General features: G+C 45.0%; 1 protein-coding gene across 1 annotated transcript in view; it reads right to left on the reverse strand.

The window, feature by feature from the left end:
- Positions 1 to 26,240, reverse strand: part of CALCOCO2 (calcium binding and coiled-coil domain 2) — a 42,001-nt gene that overhangs the window by 10,892 nt on the left and 4,869 nt on the right. The window contains 8 exon segments of the mRNA XM_049781789.1: positions 1,308 to 1,377; positions 2,322 to 2,410; positions 7,646 to 7,771; positions 11,059 to 11,192; positions 11,889 to 11,991; positions 13,853 to 13,862; positions 20,740 to 20,762; positions 20,764 to 20,922. Coding sequence (XP_049637746.1) covers positions 1,308 to 1,377; positions 2,322 to 2,410; positions 7,646 to 7,771; positions 11,059 to 11,192; positions 11,889 to 11,991; positions 13,853 to 13,862; positions 20,740 to 20,762; positions 20,764 to 20,910 — 702 coding nt within the window. The 5' untranslated portion in view covers positions 20,911 to 20,922.

Below are 26,240 nucleotides of genomic sequence, written 5' to 3' on the forward strand. Positions count from 1 at the left end.
ATAACTTTTTTTTTTTTTTTTTTTGGTTTTTCAGACCACATCCGTTTAATGCTCAGGGGTTACTCCTGCTAAGCGCTCAGAAATTGCCCCTGGCTTGGGGGGACCATATGGGATGCTGGGGGATCGAACTGCAGTTGTTCCTTGGCTAGCGCTTGCAAGGCAGACACCTTACCTCTAGCGCCACCTCGCCGGCCCCTGTAATAACTTTTGAAGCTGGACATGCCCCCTTGTCTTGCCAAGTATAAAAGAAAAAACTTGGACTTTTGCGGGGCCCAGGAAAGTGACCGAGCAGTGTCCACTGGTCCCTGGGGGCCAGAGATAAAGCACTGGGAGAGATGCTGCTGCTTTGTATCTATTCACTCTTCTTTCTTTTTTGCACCAGGGCTCCCCCAGCCATCTTTGGCTGGTAAATTTCCATCTATTTCTCTCTCCCTCTCTCTGAAACCTCCAGGCCTACATGTAGGCAGGCCTCAAACTCTAGGAGGAATAAAAAGTACACTTAGTTCCATCTCTTTTCTCTCTCTCTATCCTGGGCAGGCGGTTACTACATGTTGGCATCCCTGGGTGGGCACAAGGCCCTTCCTCGCAGCTGGACCACATGGGCCTCTGCAAGTAGTTATCTGCTTTACATTCTAGTATAAGGTTTTGCTGGGGAAGAACTGGTAACTAAAAGATAAAAACCTGAAAACCACTGATGTGATAGTCATCAATTTTAAGAGCTTGTGATAGAGATAAACTAGATCATTCTATTCCTAGGGTTGAAGCAATAGTAGAGCGGGTAGGGAGTTTGCCTTGCAAACTCTGTGGTCAACCCAGGTTAGAACCCCAGACACCCCAGATAGCATATAGTCCTTGAGCCTGCCAGGAAAAAGCCCTGAGCACTTCTGGGTATGGCCCCAAACCACTATTCCCCTCAAAAAATAACTCATTTTGTTCCTTATGAAATATAGTATTAACCATAAAGGGGTGGAGAGACGTTCAAGAACAGAGGAAATAATCTCTGAAATCATAGTATGTTGCTTTGGAATATACCATTAGGCACCACTGCAATAAAATGTATCTTCTGGGCCGAGAGGAGGTGGCAAAACTAACACACAGTTTTCTTTTTTTGGTTTTTGGGTCACACCCGGCAGCACTCAGGGATTACTCCTGGCTCTGTGCTCAGAAATTGCTCCTGGCAGGCTCAGGGGACCATATGGGATGCTGGGATTCGAACCACTGACCTTCTGCATGCAAGGCAAATGCCTTACCTACATGCTATCGCTCCAGCCCTTAACACACATTTTTCAAAGGTGAGCATCACCTACCTCAAGCTGGTCCACTTTCACTCCCAGCTTCTTATTCTCAGAGGACAGCTTCAGGTTCTGTTCTTTCATTCTGCAGAGGTAGAGATAGATGACTGTGTGAAGCAAAGACCACAGCTAGGCCTTCAATAGTCTGTCTTGGTCCTAACCCCAGAATTGCTCTTTGGGGGAGAGGGACTGTGAGGGGATGTTGGGCCAGACCCAGCTGTGCTCACTCAGGCTACTCCTGGCTCTGTGCTCAGGAGTCATTCCTGGAAGTCTTTGGAGGTACCAGAGATCAAACTGGAGTTGCTGTATGCAAGGCAATCAAACACCGAGACCCCCATACTATCTCTTCAGCTCTATTAAGACTTAAATTCAGATACTTTCTCCCCATTCTCATACTGGTTCCCTAAACTAGGATCAAAGTGCTCCTGAGTGAAAAGGGAGGGGGGATCATACCTATAGTTGTCATAAAGACAGTCTCCTGTTTTCAGGAGTGGGAGAGACAGCACAGGAGACAGGGGCACATTCTTTTTTTTGTTTTGTTTTGTCTTGTTTTTGGGTCACACCCGGCAGCTCTCAGGAGTCACTCCTGGCTCCACGCTCAGAAATCGCTCCTGGCAGGCTCGGGGGACCATGTGGGATGCTGGGATATGAACCAATGACTTTCTGCATGAAAGGCAAACGCCTTACCTCCATGCTATCTCTCTGGCCCCAAGGGGCACATTTTTTTTTTGCATGTGTGGGACCTTTTTTGAGTCCTGGCACCAAATGGACCCCCCCAGACACTCCTGGGTATAGCCGTAGTCATCTACTACCTGTGTCACTCAATGGTGCCTCTGAGCAGGGCCCAAGTATAACCGTACTTACCTTCAGGTGCTAACTTTGAATGGGCTGATCATGTTGACCAAGTATCACCAGAAACGAACCCTGGGTCCCCTGAGCACTCCCAGAGAGCCCACCCTGCCCTCCAAAAAGTGTTTTCTAACAACTCCCAGAAATCACCTGATCCTCCCACCCAATAACCACACTCACGAAAGCAGCTCAGTCTCCCAGCAGTCCTGCTGCTCTTTCATCTTCTGTTCCAGCTTCTGATTGATTCCTTCCAGGGTTTCTAGCTCCTCCTGTAGATTGGAAGTCAAGTTTTTCTTATCTCAGCAGTTAACAAATACGATGTCAAGCACAGCAGTGAATAAAATAGCCAAATAAAGGTTTTAAACATGTAACATGTTCTTTAGTTTTTGTTTTTCGTTTGGTTTCATTTTGGAGTCATGCCTGATGATGCTCAGGGTTTACTCCTGGCTTTGCACTCAGGAATTACTCTTAGTGGTGCTCACTGTACCTTCTAGGGCCAGGGATCAAACCCCAGATTGGCTGTGTGTAAGACAAATGCCTTACCCACTGTATTATCTCTCCAGCCCCTGAATTTTCTTTAGTTTTAAAAAACACGTTGTGGGGCCGGAGAGATTGCCTTTCATGCTGACTTGGGAGGGACCTGGTTTAATTCCCGGCATCCATACGGTCCCCCAGCCTGCCAGGGGTGATTTCTGAGTGAAGAACCAGGAGTAACCCCTGAGCACTGCTGGGTGTGGCCCAACAATCAATCAATCAACTAACAAAGTTAAAAAAATAAAAAAATGTTGTTTGCTTTGGGGCCACATCAAGTTAAGTTATCCAGGGACTACTTCTGGCTCTGTGCTTCGGTGGTCACTCTTGTTGGTGCTTGGAGGACCATGTGTGTCAGGGATTTAATTTGAGGCTTCTGCATGTAAAGCATGTACCCAGCCCTTGAAGCTTTTTCGTTGGCCCCCAATTAAAAATACATTTAGGACCAGTGAGATACTTCAAAGGGCTGGAGAGCATGCTTTGTATGTGGGGGTCTTGAGTTCCATCCAGGCACCCAAGCACCATGCTGGGAATAGCTCCCCACCCAGTATTGCTGGGTCTGGCCCCCAAATTAAAACTAAAAAATAAAATGTGGGGCCAGAGCAGTTACCCAAGTGGTCTGCCTTGCATGCTCTAACCTAGGACAGACTTCGGTTCGATGCCCTGGCATCTCATATGATCCCCAAAGCCAGGAGCGATTTCTGAGTGCATAGCCTGGACTAACCCGAGTGCCCCCCCCCCCAAAAAAATAGTATCTACCTTGGGGCCGGAGTGATAGCATAGTAGTAAGGCATTTGGCTTGCACTTGGCCAATACAGAACAGACTCTAGCTCGAATCCCAGCATCCCAGATGGTCCCCTGAGCCTGCCAGGAGTGATTTTTGAGCACAGAGCCAGGAGTAACCCCTGAGTGCCGCCAGGTGTGACCCAAAAACAAAAACAAAACAAAACAAAGCAAAAAAAAAAAAACAAAGCTAAAAAAAGCATCTACCTTAACTTTTTTTTTTGTACATTGGAGCTATTATTCAACTCACTAAAGTATTTCATGTCTATTCATGATCAGAAACTGTTCTGGTGCTGTAGAGACAAAAAGTGGGAAAATAAAATTGCTTTCTTTTTCTTTTTTTTTTGTCACACCTGGCAGCATTCAGGGGTTACTCCTGACTCCATACTCAGAAATCGCTTCTGGCATGCTCTGGGGACCATACGGGATGCCAGGATTTGAACCAATGACCTTCCGCATGAAAGGCAAAGACCTTACCTCCATGCTATGTCTCTGGCCCCCAAAATTTCTTTCTTATAGAACATTACTTACTGTCTAATAAATTAGCAAAAGTTGCACTTAAAATTAAAATGTTTTAGTGGGAGGGGCCAGCACGGTGGCGTTAGAGGTAAGGTGTCTGCCTTGCCAGTGCTAGCCTAGGACGGACCTCGGTTCGATTTCCCTGCATCCCATATGGTCCCCCAAGCCAGGAGCGACTTCTGAGCACATAGCCAGGAGTAACCCCTGAGCGTCACTGGGTGTGGCCCAAAAACCAAAAAAAAAAAAAAAAATGTTTTAGTGGGGCCAGAGCAGTGGCCCAGCGATAGGGCATTTGCCTTGCATGCAGCTGACCTAGAACAAACCGAGGTTCAATTTCCCAGCATCCCATTTGGTCCCCCAAGCCAGGAGTGATTTCTGAGGGCATAGCCAGGAGTAACTCCTGAGCATCACTGGGTGTGGCCCAAAAACCAAAACCAAACAAACAAAAGTTTTAGTGACCATATTTAAAAAAGTAAAAAGTAATTTTAGGAGCCAGTGCTATAGTACAGCAAAAAGGTAGTTTGCCTTGCACATGGCCAACCCAGCTTTGATCCCCAGCATCTCAGATAGCCCCTAAACTTGCCAGGAATGATTTCTGAGCATAGAGCTTGGAGTAACCCCTGAATGTCACTGGGTGTGGCCCAAAAACCAAAACATAAAAAAAGTAGTTTTAGGGGCCGGAGAGATAGCATGGAGGTAAGGCGTTTGCCTCTCATGCAAAAGGTCATCGGTTCGAATCCCGGCGTCCCATATGGTCCCCCGTGCTCGCCAGGAGCGACTTCTGAGCATGGAGCCAGGAGTAACTCCTGAGCACTGCTGGGTGAGACCCAAAAAAAAAAAAAAAAGTAGTTTTACAACCAGTATTAACTAAATTTTATCTAAATCATTTCAAACTGTAAACAAAAAGGAAACATTTTATACTGCTTTTTATATTCTGGATTCAAAATCAGATTTATAGTTCATGCTTAGCCTATTGTTTTTTGTTTTGTTTTGTTTTTTGGGTCACACCTGCAGCGTTCGGGGGTTACTCCTTGAAGGCACAGAGGACCATATGGGATGCTGGGATTTGAACAACCTCTGTTCGAATCAGCTGTGTGCAAGGAAAATGGCCTACCACAGTGCTATCTCTCCGGCTCTATTATATTCCATTTTAGTATGCCACATAATATATATGTATGTATGTATGTATGTATGTATGTATATATATATATATATATATATATTTGTTTTTTTTGAGGGTCACACCCAGCAGTGCTCAGGGGTTACTTCTGGCTCTCCGCTCAGAAATCGCTCCTGGCAGGCACAGGGAACCATATGGGATGCTGGGATTCGAACCGATGTCCTTCTGCATGCAGGCAAATGCCTTACACCTCCATGCTATCTCTCTGGCTCCCACATTATTAATATTTAATAATCAATCACTTGTGGTTCATGACAACCCAACTAGTTTCAAAGCTTTTTTTTTTTTTTTTTTTTGGTTTTTGGGCCATACCCAGCAGCATTCAGGGGTTACTCCTGACTCTGCTCAGAAATAGTTCCTGGCAGGCATGGGGGACCACATGGGATGCCGGGACTTGAACCACCATCAGTCCTGAGTCAGGCGCTTGCAAGGCAAACTCCTTACCGCTGTGCTACCTCTCAGGCCCCTTCTTTTTATTTTTCTAATATTACTCTGTACTGAATAAATATGACAATAACTCACTGATTTTAACTTCAATCTTTCTAATTTTTTGGTTTATAAGCTTTTTTGTTTTGTTTTCAGGTCACACCCGGCGGCGCTCAGGGGTTACTCTGGCTCTGTGCTCAGAAATCACCCCTGGTTGGCTTGGGGGATCATATGGGATGCCAGGATTTGAACCACAGTTTATAGGCATTTGAAATATTTTTTAAAAATTATATTGGGGCCGGAGAGATAGCACAGCGGTGTTTGCCTTGCAAGCAGCCGATCCGGGACCAAAGGTGGTTGGTTCGAGTCCCGGTGTCCCATATGGTCCCCCGTGCCTGCCAGGAGCTATTTCTGAGCAGATAGCCAGGAGTAACCCCTGAGCACTGCCAGGTGTGGCCCAAAAACAAAACAAAAAAAATTTTTTTTAGTAAAATAGAAAAAGAAAATAATGTCCACTAAAACATCCCAGATAGCTCAGTCCAGGCTGATACCTCTGGAGCACTCTCAGAAAGGGAGAAGCAGTTTCCTTTCTGCATGAACTTCTGCAACCCAACACCACACTCTAAATCCTCCGACGGAAACAGCCTAGCTCTGCAACTTAACCTTATCAAACTTGCAAAAGCCACCAAATTTGTTTCAGACCCATAAATTCTGCATCTTGATATCTTATAGTAGTGTCAGCCCAGTATTATCACAGGAAATCTGATAGGAAAGTTACATAGAAATCTACCAAGCTCAGTGAGCCTAACCCGTAACACAGCAACTAGCACTGAGTGCAGCCCAGTAAATCCTTAGACACTGACTTTAGTAACACCATGGAGAGATACACAATTCAAATTGGCCCTTGTTGATCTAATTTGATAATTCCATTTGCCTTTAAGTTGTTACACAAATTTGTTTGTGCTTGCATGGAGGCATGCTATGGTGTTGGGTAAGACTGGGAACGCTGCTGAAGGGAAGGTCACACTGGTAGTAGGAGTGGTGTTTGAACATTTCATGTCTGAAATGACTGTATGAGCAACTTGGTAAATCACGGTATTATAGAAAAAAATTAAAAGTAAGATAGATATCACACCATCCCCCTTTTGTTTTCTGTGTGGTGCTCAGGGCTCTGTGCTCAGAAATTACTCCTGACAGGACCGGAGAGATAGCATAGAGGTAGGATGTTTGTCTTGCATGCAGAAGGACGGTAGTTCGAATCCCAGCATCCCAGATGATCCCCTGGGCCCTGCCAGGAGCAATTTCTGAGCATAGAGACAGGAGTAACCCCTGAGTGCTGCTGGATGTGACCCAAAAACAAACAAACAAAAAAACAACAAAAAAGAAATTACTCCTGGTGGACTAGGGGGACTATTTGGGATGGTAGGGATTGAACGCAGGCTGGCTGTGTAAAAGGCAAATGCCCTATCCTCTGTACTATCTAGCATAGCTCTGATCCCCAAATATTCTGTCTTGACTGCAAGACTCTGAGTTCTGCCCAAGTGCTTTTATGGTATCTCACTGCTTGAAACAGGCCAGGTCTGAAGCCTGGACCTGCCAGCAACAGTCTGGGCGAGCCCAGTGCTGAGCTCCTCACAGGAGCAAGGAACAGGTCAAGTCCTGTTAAGGAATCAAGAGAATTGAGGTTTCAGCCTGTGAAGACACTGAACACACCTCTGACCTCTCCTCCGGGCTTCATCAGTGTCCTCACCAGGAAATGAGGGTTTCACAAGGGGTAACTGCCAAGATCTGTGTGTTTTGGAAGCTTCTAAGCTGTGATTTCTTCAACCTTTGAAGAATTCTCCTCTTGTCCTCTAGTATTATCAACCCTTATGACAGGCTGCTGATTGGGGGAATGATGCAAAAGAAGAGTCTCTGGAGAACCCACAACTTTTCCTTCTACTTTCTTTGCTCCGAGTTATGCTTAGGGGATTGTGGGCCTCCCACATGCAAAGCAGCTGTACACAGTCCATTGTGCTCTCTCCAGCCACTCCCTTCTCTGTTCACCTTTAACCGACAGTCATACCTGCTTCTTCTGGAGCTCAGCCTGCTGGTCTGAGTTCTGCTTCTGGAGGCTGGCACAGTTGTCCTTCAGTTCCTGATTTTCTTTGTGAAGTTCTTTGTTCTGTTGCTCAATCTCTTCCACCTCTCCCTATGAAAAAATGTTCCATAACTTCACATTTGACCCTTAATAGCTCAGTGGACAATCAGGACTTCTTGCAGGAAATTCTCACAGGCTGGGATAGCTGGTTCCCACTCTTTGTAATACCCTCTTTACCCCCTTGGGACACGGTATCAGAACTGCATCGAGTCTACCATTGCCAAGAAAGAGAAATGAATTTAAGTACATAAAATGATAGAGGAGGAAATGACTGAAAAAAATGCAGATTCTCCTTGCAAATTCTTGGCACTATCGCCTCCCCTATGAGTACAGCTCCTTTTGCTTGTTTGTATTTGTGCCACACCTAGAAGTAACTGGGGTCTACTTCTGGTTTATTACTTGTGGGAGCAGGAGGTGTTGCAATGGAACCTGGGGCTCTTCCATACAATTGCCTCTGAAGAGACATACAGCAGATAAGGCACTAGTTTACATATGGCCAACCCAACCTCAGTTTATTTTTGTTTTTTGTTTTTATTTGTTTTTGTTTTTTTGGGCCATACCCCGCGGTGCTCAGGGGCTACTCCTGGCTATCTGCTCAGAAATAGCTCCTGGCAGGCACGGGGGACCACATGGGATGCTGGGATTCAAACGAACCACCTTAGGTCCTGGATCGGCTGCTTGCAAGGCAAATGCTGCTGTGCAATCTCTCCTGCCCCCCAATCTTAGTTTAATCCCTGGCATCCCATATGGTTCCTAGAGCATTGCCAGGACTGATCCCTGAGAACAGTCAGGTGTAACCCCTTAAATACCGCCAGGTGTGGCCCCCCAAACAAAACAAAAACAACTACAGAATAAAAATAAAGAATGCACTCCCGTCTATTGCAATATCTCCTGGGCTCTGAACTTAATTCTTGATGACATGGACAGTGTTTTGCTATCTTTTCTTTTTCTTTTGTCCTTTTGCAGTGCCAGACTCTCTAATCCTGAGTGAGCAAACTCTCTAAATCCTGAGTGAGCTACAGTCCTAGCCTGGGAGGTAATTATTTTATATATATATATATATATATATATATATATACATATATATATAATATATGTATATGAATCACCATGAAATACACAATTATAATTGAGTTTTACCCTCAATGTACAATATCCTTCATCAGTGCACTACCTCTAATGTCCCTTGTTTCTCTCCCACTCTCCTCTATGCCTGCCTCTGTGGCAGACATTTTCCTTCTCTTTCTTTTTTTCATTTTAGACACTGTGGTTTGCAATACTGTCATTGAAAAGGCACATGCATATCACTTTATGTCCTTTCAGTATCAGTTCTTGCCCAGAGTGTTTATTTTCAACTATTACTGTCACAGTGGCTCCTTCTCTGCCTTAACTTCCTCCCCTGTTATTTATGGCAAGCTTCCTAACATAGATTGGTTTTCCTGGTCTTTGTCTCTATTGTCTCTGAACATTATTACGTGTACGTGTGTGTGTATGTGTGTGTATGTCCCATTCTATATCTATCCCTCTCTATTTGGGGGGGGGTTGGGTCACACCCGGCAGCACTCAGGGGTTACTCCTGGCTCTATGCTCAGAAATTGCCCCCGGCAGGCACGGGACCATATGGGATGCCGGAATTCAAACCAATGTCCCTCTGCATGAAAGGCAAACACCCTATTTCCATGCTATCTCTCCTGCCCCTCAATTTCTATTTTTTCTGAGAATATCCATATTGTTTTGTTTGGGAGATAACTCTTTTGTTTGTTTCGATGCTATGGCTGAGGCCAGAGCTTCGTGCATGTATGCTACCACTAAGTTACAACCTTGCCCTAACTGACTCTAGCATATCCTTAATAGCTTCTAATGTGCTCAATAGAAAGCAAATTTCTAGTTAAATAACATTAAAGTAAATGAAGTTACTACTCAGATAGTAGAAAGGAGATACAAAAATAAGATTGTGCTCTTTTCTCTGAGAAGCCTATAAATTTACTGTCAATGTGTAGATGATAAAAAAAATGCAAGTTGAAAAAAATTGTTTTTGTTTTTGAGTCACACCCAGCAGGTTCAGATGTTACTCCTGGCTCTGCACTAAGAAATCGCTCCTGGCAGGCTCAAGGGACCATATGGGATGCTGAGATTTGAACCACCGTCCGTCCTGAATCAGTTACATGCAAGACAAACACCCTACTGCTGTGCAATCTCTCTGGTCCCTGCAATTGGAAAATTTATGGGAGTAACTGAATGCCAAGTTGGATACAGAAGTTTCAGAAGAGGGAGGAGTCACTGATTGATTCTTTCAACATTTCTTTTTTCTTTTTTTTTTTTTTTTTTTTTTGTGGTTTTTGGGTCACACCCGGCAGTGCTCAGGGGTTTTTCCTGGCTCCGTGCTCAGAAATTGCTCCTGGCATGCACGGGGGACCATATGGGACGCCGGGATTCGAACCGATGACCTTCTGCATGAAAGGTAAATGCCTTACCTCCATGCTATCTCTCCGGCCCCAAACTTTCAACATTTCTAAATCATTCCTCAGTGGCCTTGACTCATACTGTATATATTTTCCCCAGTACTATTTGTTAGACAGTCAATACAAGCAGAATTGACTCAAGAGTGTCCTGGAGGTTTTATTATTATTATTATTATTATTATTATTATTATTATTTTGTTTTTGGGTCACACCTGGCAGTGCTCAGGGGTTACTCCTGGCTCTATGCTCAGAAATTGCTCCTGGCAGGCTCAGGGGACCATATGGGATGCTGGTATTCGAACCACCGTCCTTCTGCATGCAAGGCAAATGCCCTACCTCCATGTCATCTCTCCAGCCTGTCCTGGAATTTTGTTTATTTTGGGGCCCACACTTGGCACTGCTCAGGGGTTGCTCTTGGCAATGTGCAGGGAACCATGTTGTGCTGTGATGGAACTTGGGCCTCCTGTCTGCAAAGCCTGTACCTCCTGGGCCCTGCACTCAGAAATCATTCCTGTCATTCCTGAAAGGACTTGGTCTTTTTTTTTTTGTTTGTTTGTTTTTGTTTTTTGTTTTTTGGGCCACACTCGGCAATGCTCAGGGGTTACTTCTGGCTCTGCGCTCAGAAATCACTCCTGCCAGGTTCAGGGGACCATATGGGATGCTGGGGTACGAACCTGGGTCCATCCTGGGTTGGCCAACGCCCTACTGCTGTGCTATCACACCAGCCCCTCCTGAAAGAACTTGGATGGTCATATATAATGCAAAGGATTGAACTGGGTTGGCTGCTTGTAAAGTAAGTCTACTGTACTATATCTCCAGTTCCTAGAATTGCTATTCTTAGTGGCCCCAAGGAATTGAGGTGAGATTCTTACAGACCTGAGTAGTAACAACCAGAATATCCTCCTCAATTTCTGGACGAAACTGGAATGGGATACTTGCTCCCCGGACCACACCATCCTGATCCACGTAGCAGAACTGGTAATACTCATCATCCTTGGGCAGGTAATAAGCTAAAAATAAAAAAAAAATACAAACAGGGCTTTTAGAGAGAGAGAGAGTGTGTGTGTGTGTGTGTGAGAGAGAGAGAGAGAGAGAGAGAGAGAGAGAATATGTGTGTGTGTAACAGGGCTTTTAGAGTGTGTGTGTGTGTGTAACAGGGCGTTTAGAGTGTGTGTGAGTGTGTGTGTGTGTGTGTGTGTGTGTGTGTGTGTGTGTGTGTGTACTTACAAGCAGGATTTTTTGTTCAAAATAAGAAATTCAAAGTCCGGCTGGAGAGAAACTACAGTGGATAAGGTACTTGGCTTGCCTTATGTGTGGCTGACCTGGGTTTGATTCCCAATATCCCATATGGTCCCTTGAACCTCATCAGGAATAACTCCTGAGTGCAGAGCCAGGAATAATCCTTGAGAATCAATAGGGTTTGTTTTGTTTTTGTTTTTGGGGTCACACCCAGCAGTGCTCAGGGGTTTCTCCTGGCTCTGCACTTAGAAATCACTCCTGGCAGGCTCGGGGGACCATATGGGATGCTGGGATTCAAATCACTGTCGGCTGCATGTAAGGCAAAATGCCCTGCCACTGGGCTCTCTGACCCACAATAGGTATGGCTCAAAAAACAAGACAAAAATAAAACAAAACAAAAATCTGCAAGTCTCTTATCTGTTCAGAGAGCTCATTCTCCAGGAAAACAGACTCAGTGCTTCTCTCACCTTTGAAGTGGACATTCTGATGTTTGGCTTCGTCACTGTTTAGGTCCAGAGGTAAAGTAACCCACATGAAGGTGTAATACTCTCGGGTGGTCTTCCATCCCACCTACAACAACAAGAGGTTCTCAGTCAGCATCTGAAAGCACTCACAGAAAATATTTGAATTCTGTCTTTTTGTTTTGTTTTGTTTTTTGTTTTTGGGTCACACCCATCAGCGCTCAGGGGCTACTCCTGGCTCTACGCTCAGAAATTGCCCCTGGCAGGCTCAGGGGACCATATGGGATGCAGAGATTCGAACCACCGTCCTTCTTCTGCATGCAAGGCAAATGCCTTACCTCCATGCTATCTCTCCAGCCCCCATGTCTTTTTTTTTTGGAGGGGTTAGGAGGCAACACTCTTAGATCATAAAGAGTTACTCCTGGCTCTAAGCCAGGTCTCAAACTCAATTTACCTGGGGGCCATAGGAGGCAAAGTCGGGGTGAGGCAAGGCCACATAAGGGATTTCGCGTACCGAATATTCGCAATAAAAATTTGCATTAGTAAGAAAAAAATCGCATTAAACATTCGCATACCCCGAGCAGTTCTGTTCAGGGTATGCAAATGTTTAATGCGATTTTTTTCTTACTAATGCAATTTTTTATTGCGATTACTGCGATATTTGAAGGCCGGCCGCGGGCCACAAAATGCTGTACGGAGGGCAGCAAATGGCCCACGGGCCACGAATCTGAGAAGCTCAGGAATCAATTCTGGTTGAGGATGGGAGACCATAGGGGATGCTGGGCATAGAACCTGGGTTGGCTGCATGCAAAGCTAGTGCCCAACCAACTTTACTATCGCTCTGGCCCCTCTGTCTTTTTTGGCGGGGAGAACACTACATCCAGCAGTTCTTAGAGTTTCTCCTGGCTTTACTCTGGAATCACTCCTGGTGGTTCTCAATAGGACTATATGAGATGCTGGGATCAAACTCAGGCTGGCTTGCAGTCAAGTAAAGTGCCCTATCCACTATTTTCTGTGTTTTCTTAAAGTACACTTATACAACCTTAGGTTTATACATATGTGAAATATATGTACCAATCAGACATTTACTGGTACTAAATCATAAGGAAATGTATTTTTTAACAATATGGGGGGTGAAAATAAAGCAATCTATGGGTGGGCCACCCCTTCAGTGTCAGGGATCTAACCTAGGTCAGCCAGCCATGTGCAAAGCCTCCTCCTCTCTCTCCCTCTCTCTCTCTCTGATGACGCCCAGGGGTTACTCCTGGCTATGCACTCAGAAATCGCTCCTGGCTTGGGGGACCATATGGGACACCAGGGGATCGAATCACGGTCTGTCCTAGGCTAGCACATGTAAGGAAAACACCCTACTGCCTGTGTCACTGGCTCTGCTCCAGCCCTCCACCTGATTTGGGGGGTTTGGGCCACACCTGGTGATGCACAGGGGGTTACTCCTTGCTATGTGCAGAAATCCCTCCTGGCTTGGGGGACCATATGGGACACTGGGGATCGAACCAAGGTCCGTCCTAGATCAGCCACGTGCAAGGCAAACTCCTTAACACTGTGCTATCACTCCAGCCCCCTTAAATACATTTCTTTTTGGTTTTGGGGTCACACCCGGCAGTGCTCAGGGGTTAATCCTAGCTCTGTATTCAGAAATCGCCCCTGGCAGACTCGGAGGACATATGGGATGCTGGGATTTGAACCACCGTCCATCCTGGATTGGCTGCATACAAGGCAAACAGCCTACCTCTGTGGTATCTCTCCAACCCTTAAATATATTTTTTAAAAGTTACTTGACCCTGGGTCACGAGTCACAATTTAAAAAGCTGAGATTCTGAGGTGGGAAGGAAAAAGGAGGTGGTGGGAGAGGAGGAGGAGGAGGAGGTGGAGGAAGAGGAGAAGGTGCTGAGATCTAAAATATCTATCTCAGAAGGAAATGAAAAAAATACAATACTTAAGTCAAGAGCTCTGAAAATTCTACAAGTTGAGTGTGGGATTGTTAACTTTGGTTCCAATATTTTCTTTCCTTCTCTCTCCTCACCCCTCTCTGATGGTGGTACTCAGAAATTACTCCTGGCTCTGTGCTTAGAGATCACTCCTGGTGGGCTCGGGACCACATGGTGTGCTGGGGATCAAACCCATCTTGGTCACTTGCTTGTCAAATGACCTACAGCCCTCTTCTGGAATTACCTAATCAGGAAATACTGCCAATCTGTCCTTCCCACTGGATTATCTTCTGCTATGACTGTCTATGACTTGGTTATACATACTACTGATCATTGAAATGCCCCCTTTAGAGGAGGGAGTTATACCTGTGGTGCTTACTCCTAGTTTTGGGTTTAGGGATTGAGACCAGGCAGGCCTCCTGCAAGGCAAAAGCCCCACCTACTGTACTATCTCTCTGGCCCTGGAAATGCCTCCTTTGAATGCATGTGTTGAAGATGAAGAAGCAAGACAGTTCTCAGTTTGAGGCAGTACGTGAACCCAGTTATTTTATTTTATTTATTTTTTGTTTCTGAGCTATACCCAGCCTGGCAGGTTCCGGAGACCATATGGGATGTTTGGAATTGAACTCAGGTCCGTCCTGGATCAGCTGTGTGCAAGGCATATGTCCTACTGCTGTGCTATCTCTCCGGCCCCACATGAGTCCAGTTCTATATAACTCCCTTTCTTCGGTGTTTTGTCTTAATGCACGTTTAAAGAAGGCCTTTTAGAGCTAAAGATAATAGCAACAATCTGGTAGTTACAGAGGCCTCTTCTAGGTATTGAAAGCAGTAAGTTTTAAGAAAGGAGCTGGTAAAACACGTTTCAGACAGAAAGCTGGCTAAGTAGAAAACATTCTCACTAAATGTGAAAAGGGGTAAAAGATAGCTTAAATTGTCTCGGAACATAAGAGCACACCAGAGACTAGAAAGGGGGCCATTGTATCTTCAAGGGGAAGAATACTCAGCAAATTAGAAGGAAAATTACGTTTATTGCCATATTTTGACCCTGCCTGAGCCCAGTGGGAAGAGAAAGAACTACAAATAAATTTTATTTATTTATTTATCTTTTTGTATATTAAGGATTCAGAGCTGGGTTGAAAAGGTTGTGCTGAAAGCTCATCAGATCAGACTAGGGCATGTTTTAGTATCTCATTAATACATGTCCCATGGCTGTAAGCTTCTAGAAGCTACTGCAGCCTGCAGGGTTACAGGAAACAGGGTTTTTATAGAGTTCTCATTCACATCCTGGAGCTTCTTAATGTACTCTGACCAACATACCATACTTAGGAAGGTCTAAGAATTAAAAATTACTGCTGCTTGGAATCAGGAAGCAAACTTCTCATGACCTGCAATTTCAACCTTTGGTGCTCAGAAATCTCCACAGTCTGAGGAGTCCTGGGCAAGCTTGGCTCTGTGGTAGATTTACCCTCTGAAGCCCTGGAATGGCAAATCTCCTACAGAAAGGAAAGGATGGGGGATCTCTAACTGGCAGGATGAAAAATCAATTCCTACCCACTTTATTTGGGGCGGGGGGAATGAGTGCTCAGGGCTTACTTACTCCTAGCTCTGAGCTTCCTGGATCACTCCTGGTAGGTTTCAGGGGATACACAAGACAAGCACTACCTGCTATACTACTTCTCTCTCCCCTAACCATGATTTCTTTATTGAGGTATGGCAATGCCTCTGAAATGGATGAAGTATTTCAAATATTAGTATAGATTTTTAAAAAAGATAAAGAAAAGCAGGTTCTAGCATGTGGTTCAGCAGTTAGAGCCCATACCTAAGATGGGCAAAGCCCTGGGTTTAATCACTAACATCACCTATACACATCAAAAGAGGGTGGGTGATAGGGTGGGAACTCCAGGGCTAAAGCACATCTTGCATATATGAAGTCCAGAGTTCAACACTGACATTGTGTGCTTCCTCATGGAGGTCCTAATGCTCCTAGAGCACCATAACAACAGCCATCATCAGCAAGAAAATAAATCCTACCTAAAATATGCTAATAAATGGAACCGGAGAGATGGTACAGGAGGCAGGGTACTTGTCTTGCACATGGCAACCCAGGTCCAATATCCAGAACATTATTTGGTCCCCCCAAATGATTTGGTCCAGTAGGAATAATCTCTGAGCATAGAACCAGGATTAAGTCTTGAGCACTCCAAGTGTGGCTCAAAAATCAAAAAAATCAAAATGAACAAAAATGGTATTAAAATTTTTTTAGGGGCTGGAGTAATAATACAGTGGGTAAGTAGGGGTACGTGTTTGCCTTGTAGTGGCAGATGCAGGTTTGATATGTGGCCTCCTATACAGTTGTCTGAGCATCTCCAAGAATAATTCCTGAGTTCAGAGTTCAGAGTGGCACCTGAACACCTCTGGGTATAGTCCTCCCCGCCAATAAAAAAAGTTTAAGGGACTAGAGAGGTGGGGGGCCCAAGTGTGATCCCCAGCAACACTTAATCACTCAGGCATGGCCAGGAACAATTCCCAAACACTGATTTGGGAGTAGCTGCTGAATACCATGGGTTATGACCCTAAAACAAAACTAGAAAGTTTTTCTTTTCTTTTTTTTTTTGGTTTTTGGGCCACACCCGGTGATGCTCAAGGGTTATTCCTGGCTGTCTGCTCAGAAATAGCTCCTGGCAGGCACGGGGGACCATATGGGACACCGGGATTCGAACCAACCACCTTTGGTTCTGGATCGGCTGCTTGCAAGGCAAATGCCACTGTGCTAACTCTCCGGGCCCTAGAAAGTTTTTCTTATTAAGACTAGGGTCATAGTTTGATCCCAGCAATACAGGGAGCCCTGAACAACAAGATGGGAGTAGGGCTCCGTCATTGCTGTATGTGGTCCCAAAACAACAAAAATCTTGTTTTTATGAAAGCATAAGATTTACAGCAAAATCCTTACTGGAAGCTTCTAATCTACATTATACATAGATTGGAAAGTGTAATCAAATTTATGTAAGACAGACATATAACTAAATTGCAAAAAAGAAAAGGATTACAAATCTTGTGACTTCTGAATCACTTTTTTGTTATTTCTAGCAGCTATTCAGTTGATAGTGACTAGCTAACAGGAGGGTAATCTATCCAGAACATCATTTGGTACCCTGTGCCTGCCAGGAGTGACCTCTGTGAGCACAGAACCATAATTAATTCTTGATCACCTCCAGGTGTGGCTCAAAACCCAAAATTAACAGAAAGGCTATTAAAATTTTATTCACGGGGCTGGAATAAAAGTACAGTGGGTAGAGGTAGGCCTACTAGGTTGTGCTCAGGACTCTCTCTTGGCTTTGGGATGACTCCTGATGGGCCTTGGGAGACCACATGTGGTTGGGGGATCAAACCCAGTTAGCTACATGCAAGGGAAGAGCCTTACCCTGGTATTACCTTTACAATCTCATATTTAAATATACGTATATTAAAATTAACTACAATAAAAATTTCAGCTACATCTGGCACTTTTTATTTAGTGGTTGTTTGTTATTGAAGAGTGTGAGTGGGGTGGGGAGGAGACTGAACCCAGGACCTCACATACTCCAGGCATGTGCTCCATTGCTGCTGAGTCACATCCCAAAGGTCAATCAATACTAGTAACATTATGTGGGGTTTTTTTCTGGGGGGGGGGGGTGTCACACCCAGTGTCCACCTTGGAAATATTTACCAAGAAAGCATACTTATTCAAGAACCAACTTGTTGGATGGGCCAGGGACTAGTCCTGGATCAGTGCTCAGGTATTGCCTCCAGCAGTGTTCAGGGATCAGACTGTAACTCCTGTATGAAAAGCATGCACACTCAACCCTTTGAGCTCACCTCAGGCCCCATCAGTCACATTCAGAATGCTCAATACCTACATGTGGCTAGAGGCTATTGTGCTAGATGGTGCAGGGCGAGTCCTTTCATAGAAATATTTTACTGGACAGAGTTGGGGAGATAACTCAAAAGATTAACGTACACGTTTTGCATGCATAAGGCTTTGACTCAACCCACTGATCCATCAGGTGCCCGAGCACCAACTAAAATGAACCCTAAGCCACAAATTCCTGAGTATCACTTGGGTGAGGCCCAAAAACCAAAACTCAAAACCAGTCACAAGAACAAGGGGCCAGAACGATAGCACAGTGGTAGGGTGTTTGCCTTGTACTTGGCTGACCCAGACAAACCTGGGTTCAATCCCCTGCATCCCATATGGCCCACTATGGTCGTCCAAGCCAGGAGCAATTTCTGCACATATAGCCAGAAATCTGATACCCTGAGTGTCACTGGGTGTGGCCCAAAAACCATCCTAGAAATAGTTGTTGACGGTTGAGTTTTGGTAATAATGTTCATTTCCCACCACCAATCTCCCCAGTTTCCTTCCCATCATACCCTCACCCCCATGCATTGGGATGTAACTTCTTTATCCACTCATCTGTTCTCGGACACTTAGGTTATTTCCTGATTCTGACTATTGTGAATAGTGCTGCAATTAATATAGGAGTGCAGATGCCTTTTCTGCATTGCGATTTTTTTTTTTGTCTTTTTTGGGGGGAAGCACACCTGGTGGCACTCAGGGATACTCCTAGCTCTGTGCTAGAAAATCACCCCTGGGGGGGTGGGCGCTGGAGAGATAGGACAGCGGTAGTGCCTTGTACTCGGCTGTCACAGGACGGACCTGGGTTCTATTCTGGCGTCCTAAATGGTCCCCCGAGCCAGGAGCCATTTCTGACATAGCCAATCTCATAGCCAAGAGTAATCTCTGAGTGTCACCAGGTGTGGACTAAAAAAAAAAAAACACAAAAAAACCCCTAAAGAACAAACAAACAAAAAAAGAACAAGACTGGAAAGTGCTGGTCTCTATCCCTTGCTATATATCAGTGCTTCTCAAGTAATTTTGCCATGCCCCCCCAGGAAGAAGGAAACATTTTTGCGCCACCCGGGTGACTGTAAATAGTATCTTTATTTAAAAAATATTTAACTTGCGGGGCCGGGCGGTGGCGCTGGAGGTAAGGTGCCTGCCTTGCCTGCGCTAGCCTAGGACGGACTGCGGTTCGATCCCCCGGCGTCCCATATGGTCCCCCAAGAAGCCAGGAGCAACTTCTGAGCACATAGCCAGGAGTAACCCCTGAGCGTCACAGGGTGTGGCCCAAAAACCAAAAAAAAAAAAAATTAACTTGCAAAACAAAAATATTTAAAATAATTTAAGCTGATTTTTTAACCAGAGGTGATGTCTGGATCAATGGCTACAATGAGCACGTCTTGCAATGCATAGCTTTTCGAAGCGGGTTTGAAGCAGGACACAGCAACTCTCAGCTCGAGACATAGAGAGACAAACACGGGGCTTAGCTTGTTATGACAGTGTTTGCCGAGGTCAAACGTGACCCCCTTTATGGAGCCTTGCGCCCCCACCTTGGGGGACCCGCCCCACTATTTGAGAAGCAATGCTACATATGGAGAAGGAAAAAAACTACGTTTTCTTTCCAAAAGGGAAATAAAACCACTCTGGCGTGTTAGCAGTCTGCCTGGTGACTAGATGTCCCTTCCATTTCAGGATCTCTTGGTCTGCTCCCCAAACCTCTAATCAGTTATGTGATAGTTCCGGCTTCCCTTGCTCCATTAATTAGCTCAGATTCCAAGCTATTAAGGAAGAGTAAAATGTGATGGATGGAAACACACACCAGCTCCGCCAACAGTGCACACAAGAGTGATGTCTGCTTTTAGAACGAACCGCACTGGCTGTTGACATACAGCATATGACATAACGAGGTGTCAAACAAAGGTCAGTGACGTTGGGACTCAGCAGTGAAAATTACTTAAATCTGACCTTTATCTCCTGTCTCTAGAAACGGGAAGGAAGATTTGTTATTACAGCATGTCACTGAATGTGATGGGAAAGACAGACTAGCCAGGGAGCAGGAAAGGCAGTGCATTTCTATATGTGAACGAACGACAGTACAGGGGAAATGGGTTCTGGAAGTAGTCCAAAAGGAAGCATATAAGCTTATCCTCGGAAGTATTTACCATAGAAAGCACAAGTGATTCAAGAACCCAAGTTGTCAGATGGGGCCAGATCGATTGTACAGCAAGTAGGGTACCTTCCTTGTACAACCAACTTGGGTTTGATTCCTGGTACCTTATCTGGGTCCCATGAACACTGTCAGGAGTGATATCTGAGATCACTCACAGTGCCAGACATAAGCCACTGAACAATGCTGGGTGTGGCTAAAAAAAAATAAAAAGGTCAAAAAACAAACTGATCAGGGCTTGCCTTGATAGTGCGGCTGATCCAGGACAGACCTCGGTTCAATCCCCAACGTCCCATATGGTCCCCCCAAGCCAGGAGCAATTTCCTGAGTGCATAGCCAGGAGTAAACCCTGAGTGTCACCGGTGTGGGCCAAAAACAAACAAATGACTGACACCACACACACACACACACACACATGTTGGCCTGACATACGGAGCAACAGCTCAATGAACTGAACATAGACTTTACATGCCAGAGGCCTGGGTTAAATTCCTTGGCACCTCCCACCATCCTGGAGCAGCACCAGAGCCACCCTGAGTACTGAACCAAAGATAAGCACAAGGTGTGGCCCCAAAACAAAAACAAAAAATAAAATACAATTTGTCAGATATAATATGAAAGTTGCAGGTCATTGGTTCGAATCCCGACATCCCATATGGTCCCCCGAGACTGCCAGGAGTGATTTCTGAGCATGGAGTAACCACCGAGCACTGCTGGGAGTGACCCAAAAAAAACAAAAAAAAAACAAACAAAAAAAGAAAGTCGTATCTTACACTAGACAATTACATGCTCAATGTAACCAAGATTCACCTCCAGAGCCCTGTCATTTGGTATTAAATAAACCACTTACTCTAAAGATGCCCAATCCAGTCCTTCCGACGGGGAAACAAACTGTTGAGTAAAGGTGTAGAAGCAGGTGACGTCCCCTCCAGGAACATAGAACTTTTCTACACTGTTGAAGATGACCTGAGAGAAATGACAATCATCCAGCAACACGGCTGACATGGGGGGTTCTTCGGCAGTCTCTTCCATGGTGAGGGTGTCCTGTTAAGAGATATGAAACGAAGGACTGAAAAGCTGAAAATATCTGGACTCTGACGGCAAAGCAAAAAAGCCTGACACATACTGAGATCACACAACTTGCTTCCAGTTTCACTTCCGAGTCATTCAGTTCTCATAACTTCCTCTGCTGGAAGCAGCTTCTGAAAGAATCTCGGCCTCTCTACCACAGGCATACCATATTCACTCCCCTAATTGTAAACTTGTGGCTAGATTAGTCCCTCTTCTCAAGGCTTGAAATAGCATTGCTTAGAGGAAAAGCGTCTGAGCTGGGAACTCTCAGACCTAGAGTCCAGGTGTTGTGTTTTGTTTGTTTTTCCACCCCCACCCCCCCAAGTTTAGCTTGCAAGCCAGCCTCCCAACTCTCTGAACTGGTGTCTCCTTCCTCCCTCTCGCTGGCTAGTTGTTTGCCCCAGATGTTGTTTCTTGCAGCAAGCCTTATCACCTTCAGAATGTCAAATTCTCCATGTTAATTTCTCAGCTCCAGGGGCCAAAGCAATGACACAGACGGCCCCGCACCCCATATGGGCCCCACACCCTATGAGCCTCAAGCCTGCCAACCCTCCCCCCCCCCCCCCAATTCTCAGCTCCAGTTACTATCCAGTCTAGTTATCAGGTCCTGCTTATACATTAAGGCTATCTGCTAAGATAAAAGGTGGGAACAGACAAGAAGAAAGGGAAGAGAAAAGAGCAGTAAGGTAAAGTATGATTGAAGAATGGAGTTCACATTTAGCTATTACACAAACCTACCACTTATAAGTATAGTAAGATATTGTATGATTTACAGCACTTGTCTTTCAAGCACCTGAGTTTGATCCTCGGTGTCAGATATGGTCCCCTGAGCACTACTGAGAGTGATCCCTGACAACAGAGCCAGAGTAAAATGCTGAGCACTACTGGAACCCCCAAATCCCTGCCCCCCCAAAAAAAAAGATCCCAACATAAATCAGAATAAGGTTAGCTGAGTTTACAAGAGTGCACATGGACGTAATAAGAGCAAAATGTTATAGGGTTCAAAGGAGGAACAGAAACAAATGGTTAAGCAAATGCAGAAAAGGGTGAGGGAGTTTGACAAATCTCAGCTAAGTTATTAAAGATTAGAATTTGGGGGAGCCGGAGAGATAGCATGGAGGTAAGGCGTTTGTTTGCCTTTCATGCAGAAGAACAGTGGTTAGAATCCCGGCATCCCATATGGTCCCCTGTGCCTGCCAGGGGCGGTATCTGAGCAAAAAAAAAAAACATGGGGCTGGCAAGGTGGCGCTAGAAGTAAGGTGTCTGCCTTGCAAGCGCTAGCCAAGGAAGGACCGCAGTTCAATCCCCAGGCGTCCCATATGGTCCCCCCCAAGCCAGGGGCAATTTCTGAGTGCTTAGCCAGGGGTTAACCCCTGAGCATCAAACGGGTGTGGCCCGAAAAAAAAAAGAATTTTGAAAAGTGTGGTTGGGTGGGGGGGAAGAAATTTCAATGAAATAGCCTACACAAGTGTATAAAAACATACAGCCCTTGTTTGGAGAACTGCAAATTACTCTGGCTTCCTCCATGAACAAGGATAACAGCTTGTCCTTCACTGATTTAGGTAGCAGTACAGACGGGACATTATTTTGGAGGGGAAACAACTCATTAAAAAAAATAATAATGGGCCCGGAGAGATAGCACAGAGGCGTTTGCCTTGCAAGCAGCCGATCCAGGACCAAAGGTGGTTGGTTCGAATCCCGGTGTCCCATATGGTCCCCGTGCCTGCCAGGAGCTATTTCTGAGCAGACAGCCAGGAGTAACCCCTGAGCACCGCTGGGTGTGGCCCAAAAACCAAAAAATATAATAATAATAATAATAATAATAATAATAATAATAATAATAATAATAATAATGAGGGGCCGGAGAGACAGTACAGTGGCATGTTTGCCTTTCAAGCAGCCGTCCCAGGACCAAAGGTGGTTACTATTCCTGAGCAGATAGCCAGGAGTAACCCCTGAGCACAACCGGGTGTGCCCCCCCCCAAAAAAAAAATAATGAAAGCCCTTTGAATTGTTGAGACTGTATACTTCCTGTCCTCCTGTGCCTTGTCAATGCAGGGTTTTACTAAGAAATAAAAAACAATACAAAACTCAAATGGCAGATTTACACAGCTGATGGCTGAAGCTATGCAAATACTACAGGATCCCTTACAATTAGTTGTTGGGGAACATAGTGGACAATTGATTGTAAACACACTGAGCTCTTCGATCCTGACCCCCATCCTCCATTTCCCAGTTTTATTTCTAACTCTCTACCCGACGGGCCTCTTTTTTCTAGTCCCTTCGAAATGAGTTTTTGAGGGCTGGAGCGGTGGCACAGAGCGATAAGGCGTCTGCCTAGGACAGACCTTGGTTCGACCCTCTCCCAGTCCATATGGTCCCCCAAGCCAGGAGATTTCTGAGTGCATAGCCAGGCGAAACCCTGAGCATTACCAGGTGTGGCCCCCCCAAAAGAAAACAAAACAAAAATCAAGTTTTTCAATAGAGAGCAAGACATTAGGGCTGCTGATCTGTTTATTCTTAGGACTGAGCCCAAGAGATGAAGAAGGGTGCTGGCTCTCTCTGTAACACTACTTAGCTACATCTTCAATCTCACACGAAAACCTTTTTGAGAAAGGACCCAGATTTGTTCCCATGCTAAATTGCCACCTTAGTGAAAGCCTGTGTGTGTTCGTGAGAGGGAAGGCACGGAGCCTTCTCGGCTTGCAGAGAAAAAACAGTTTTTCCTAGCACTCTCCTGTCACCGTGAAACCAGCTATTTGTCCTAAACTGAGGGGGATGGGTGTCATATAGTCTCTGATGTTGTCTCCCAGGATATTTTTTCAGGGCTCTTCACAGGTGAATAATCATGTAAACATGGAGTGTCAGCACAAGAAGAAGGAGCCAACTGTTAGGATAGATGGTGGCATAAGAAGACAAGGTGAGAAGGGAAGTAGTTAGGGAAAGATGGATTGGGGCTGGAGTGATAGTACAGTGGGTATGGCACTTGCTTTTGCACAGGGAGACTCAGATTCAGTCTTTGGCACACTATGGGTCTCCTGACCTGGCTAGGCATGATTCCTGAGTTTAGCACCACCAGGTATGGTCCAGAAATAAACAAACAAACAAACAAACAAACAAAAAAGCACAAAATAAGACTGAGAAATACTGACTAAAGCATCTGAGGCTTGAATAAATAAGACAAATGAAAAGGATTCATCTGAAAACCTAATCACCTGCTTGAGAAAAGTCAATGATCTGGGCTCTTGACTTATCAAAAACGAAAGGGTCTCTATAAGGTTTCCCATATCAGAGATCTCAATGTTTTTCCAAGAAAGACTGGGGGAACCCAGTGGCACTTCGGGTATTCAGAACTCAGTCATTCTCGAAACAAAAATCTCTCCTCTCAAGTAGAGAGTATCAGTGGCTTCCTTGCTCTTACAAAAGTTGAAGACAAAAAGGGTTATGTGTGGCCGGAGAGATAGCATGGAGGTAAGGCGTTTCCCTTTCTTGCAGACGGATGGTAGTTTGAATCCCGGCATCCCATAAGGTCCCTCCAAGCCTGCCAGGAGTAATTTCTGAGTGTAGAGCCAGAAGTTACCCCTGAGGGCGGCCAGGTGTGAACCAAAAACCAAAAACCAAAAAAAAAAAAAAAAAAAAAAATCTAGAGGATAATTATTGTGCCACACTGAAGTTGATCAGAACAGAGATACCACTTTCACCTCTTCCAGGAAGAAGCCATCTACTGATTTTTTTTTTTTTTTTTTTGGTTTTTGGGCCACACCCGGCGATGCTCAGAGGTTACTCCTGATTGTCTGCTCAGAAATAGCTCCTGGCAGGCACGGGACACATATGGGACACCGGATTCAAACCAATCACCTTTGGTTCTGGATCGGCTGCTTGCAAGGCAAACGCCATTGTACTATCTCTCCAGGCCCTGATTTTTTTTTTTAAGGCAGTGACCCTTGTAGCTTTTCCTCCTTCTTAGTTATAAGAACTGCCTGGGTTGGGGGTCTTAGTTTTCTGACAAAGCAATCTAGAGATGAGTATGGGGAGGGGACAGTATAACAGGGGAAGAATACAAAATTAAGATGATTTAAGCATCAGCTTCTTCCTCCTTTACCACTCTTCACACTAGGAAACCTGTCCACCATTCATTTCTAATTCTAGAAATAGCCAATATCCACAGGGATGAGGAAGACACTAAATATTTGAACAAAAGTTAAATTTAGAAGTTAAAGAGCTACTCAGTCATAAAAAGGCAATGAATTGAATTCATTCTCCTAGAAATCATCAAATACTTTCTTTTTTTTTTTGGTTTTTGGGCCACACCAGTAACGCTCAGGGGTTACTCCTGGCTATGTGCTCAGAAGTCACTCCTGGCTTGAGGGACCATATGAGTCACCAGGGGATTGAACCGAGGTCCATCCTAGGCTAGCGCTGGCAAGGCAGACACCTTACCTCTAGCGCCATCATGCCGGCTCCATACTTTCTTAATTCTTACCCCTACCTCAAATTAAAGACTGACCATATAAGCATTACCAAGAAAAGCAAATTTTACAAAAATCAAATCACTGAGGGACTAAGCGATAGTACAGTGGGTAGGGCACTTACCTTGCATGTGGCTAACCTGGGTTTGGTCAGCCAAACCCTGGCACCCCATATGGTTCCTCAAGCCCTAGAGAGGGATTGCTGAGTGCAGAGCCAGAGAAGTAAGGTCCTGTGCACTACTAAGAATGGCCCAAAGACAAAAACAAAAAAATCACTTCGGGGGAGGAATATGGCTCAGGTGTAGAGTAGATGCCTTATATGCCTGAGACCCCATGTATGATCTGATCCAGCACTGCTTGTATGCATGGATGGGACACATACATACATACATACATACCCAATACCTATATACTCATACATACATACTATTATACATTTAAAAAGAAGACAGTGCTGGGATTCCATGAACTGTCAGGAACTTGAATTCTGGCATAGCTGATCTCTCTCTCTCCCTCCCCTCTCCTCTATCATCTATCTATCTATCTATCTATCTATCTATCTATCTATCTATCTATCTATCTATCTGTCTGTCTGTCTGTCTGTCTGTCTGTCTGTCTGTCTGTCTATCTATCTATCTATCTATCTATCTATCTATCTATCTATCTATCTAGAACTTGAATTCTAGCATAGCTGATCTCTCTCTCCCCTCTCCTCTATCCATCCATTCATCCATCCTCCACTCCCCCCAGTTTGATTTGCAAAAGGACTAGCTAGGATCCTCTTCCAAGGAAGACAATAATAGGCAATGTATTTTCAAATTA

The sequence above is a fragment of the Suncus etruscus genome, chromosome 1 (assembly GCF_024139225.1).
Source record: "Suncus etruscus isolate mSunEtr1 chromosome 1, mSunEtr1.pri.cur, whole genome shotgun sequence".
Lineage (NCBI taxonomy): Eukaryota > Metazoa > Chordata > Mammalia > Eulipotyphla > Soricidae > Suncus > Suncus etruscus.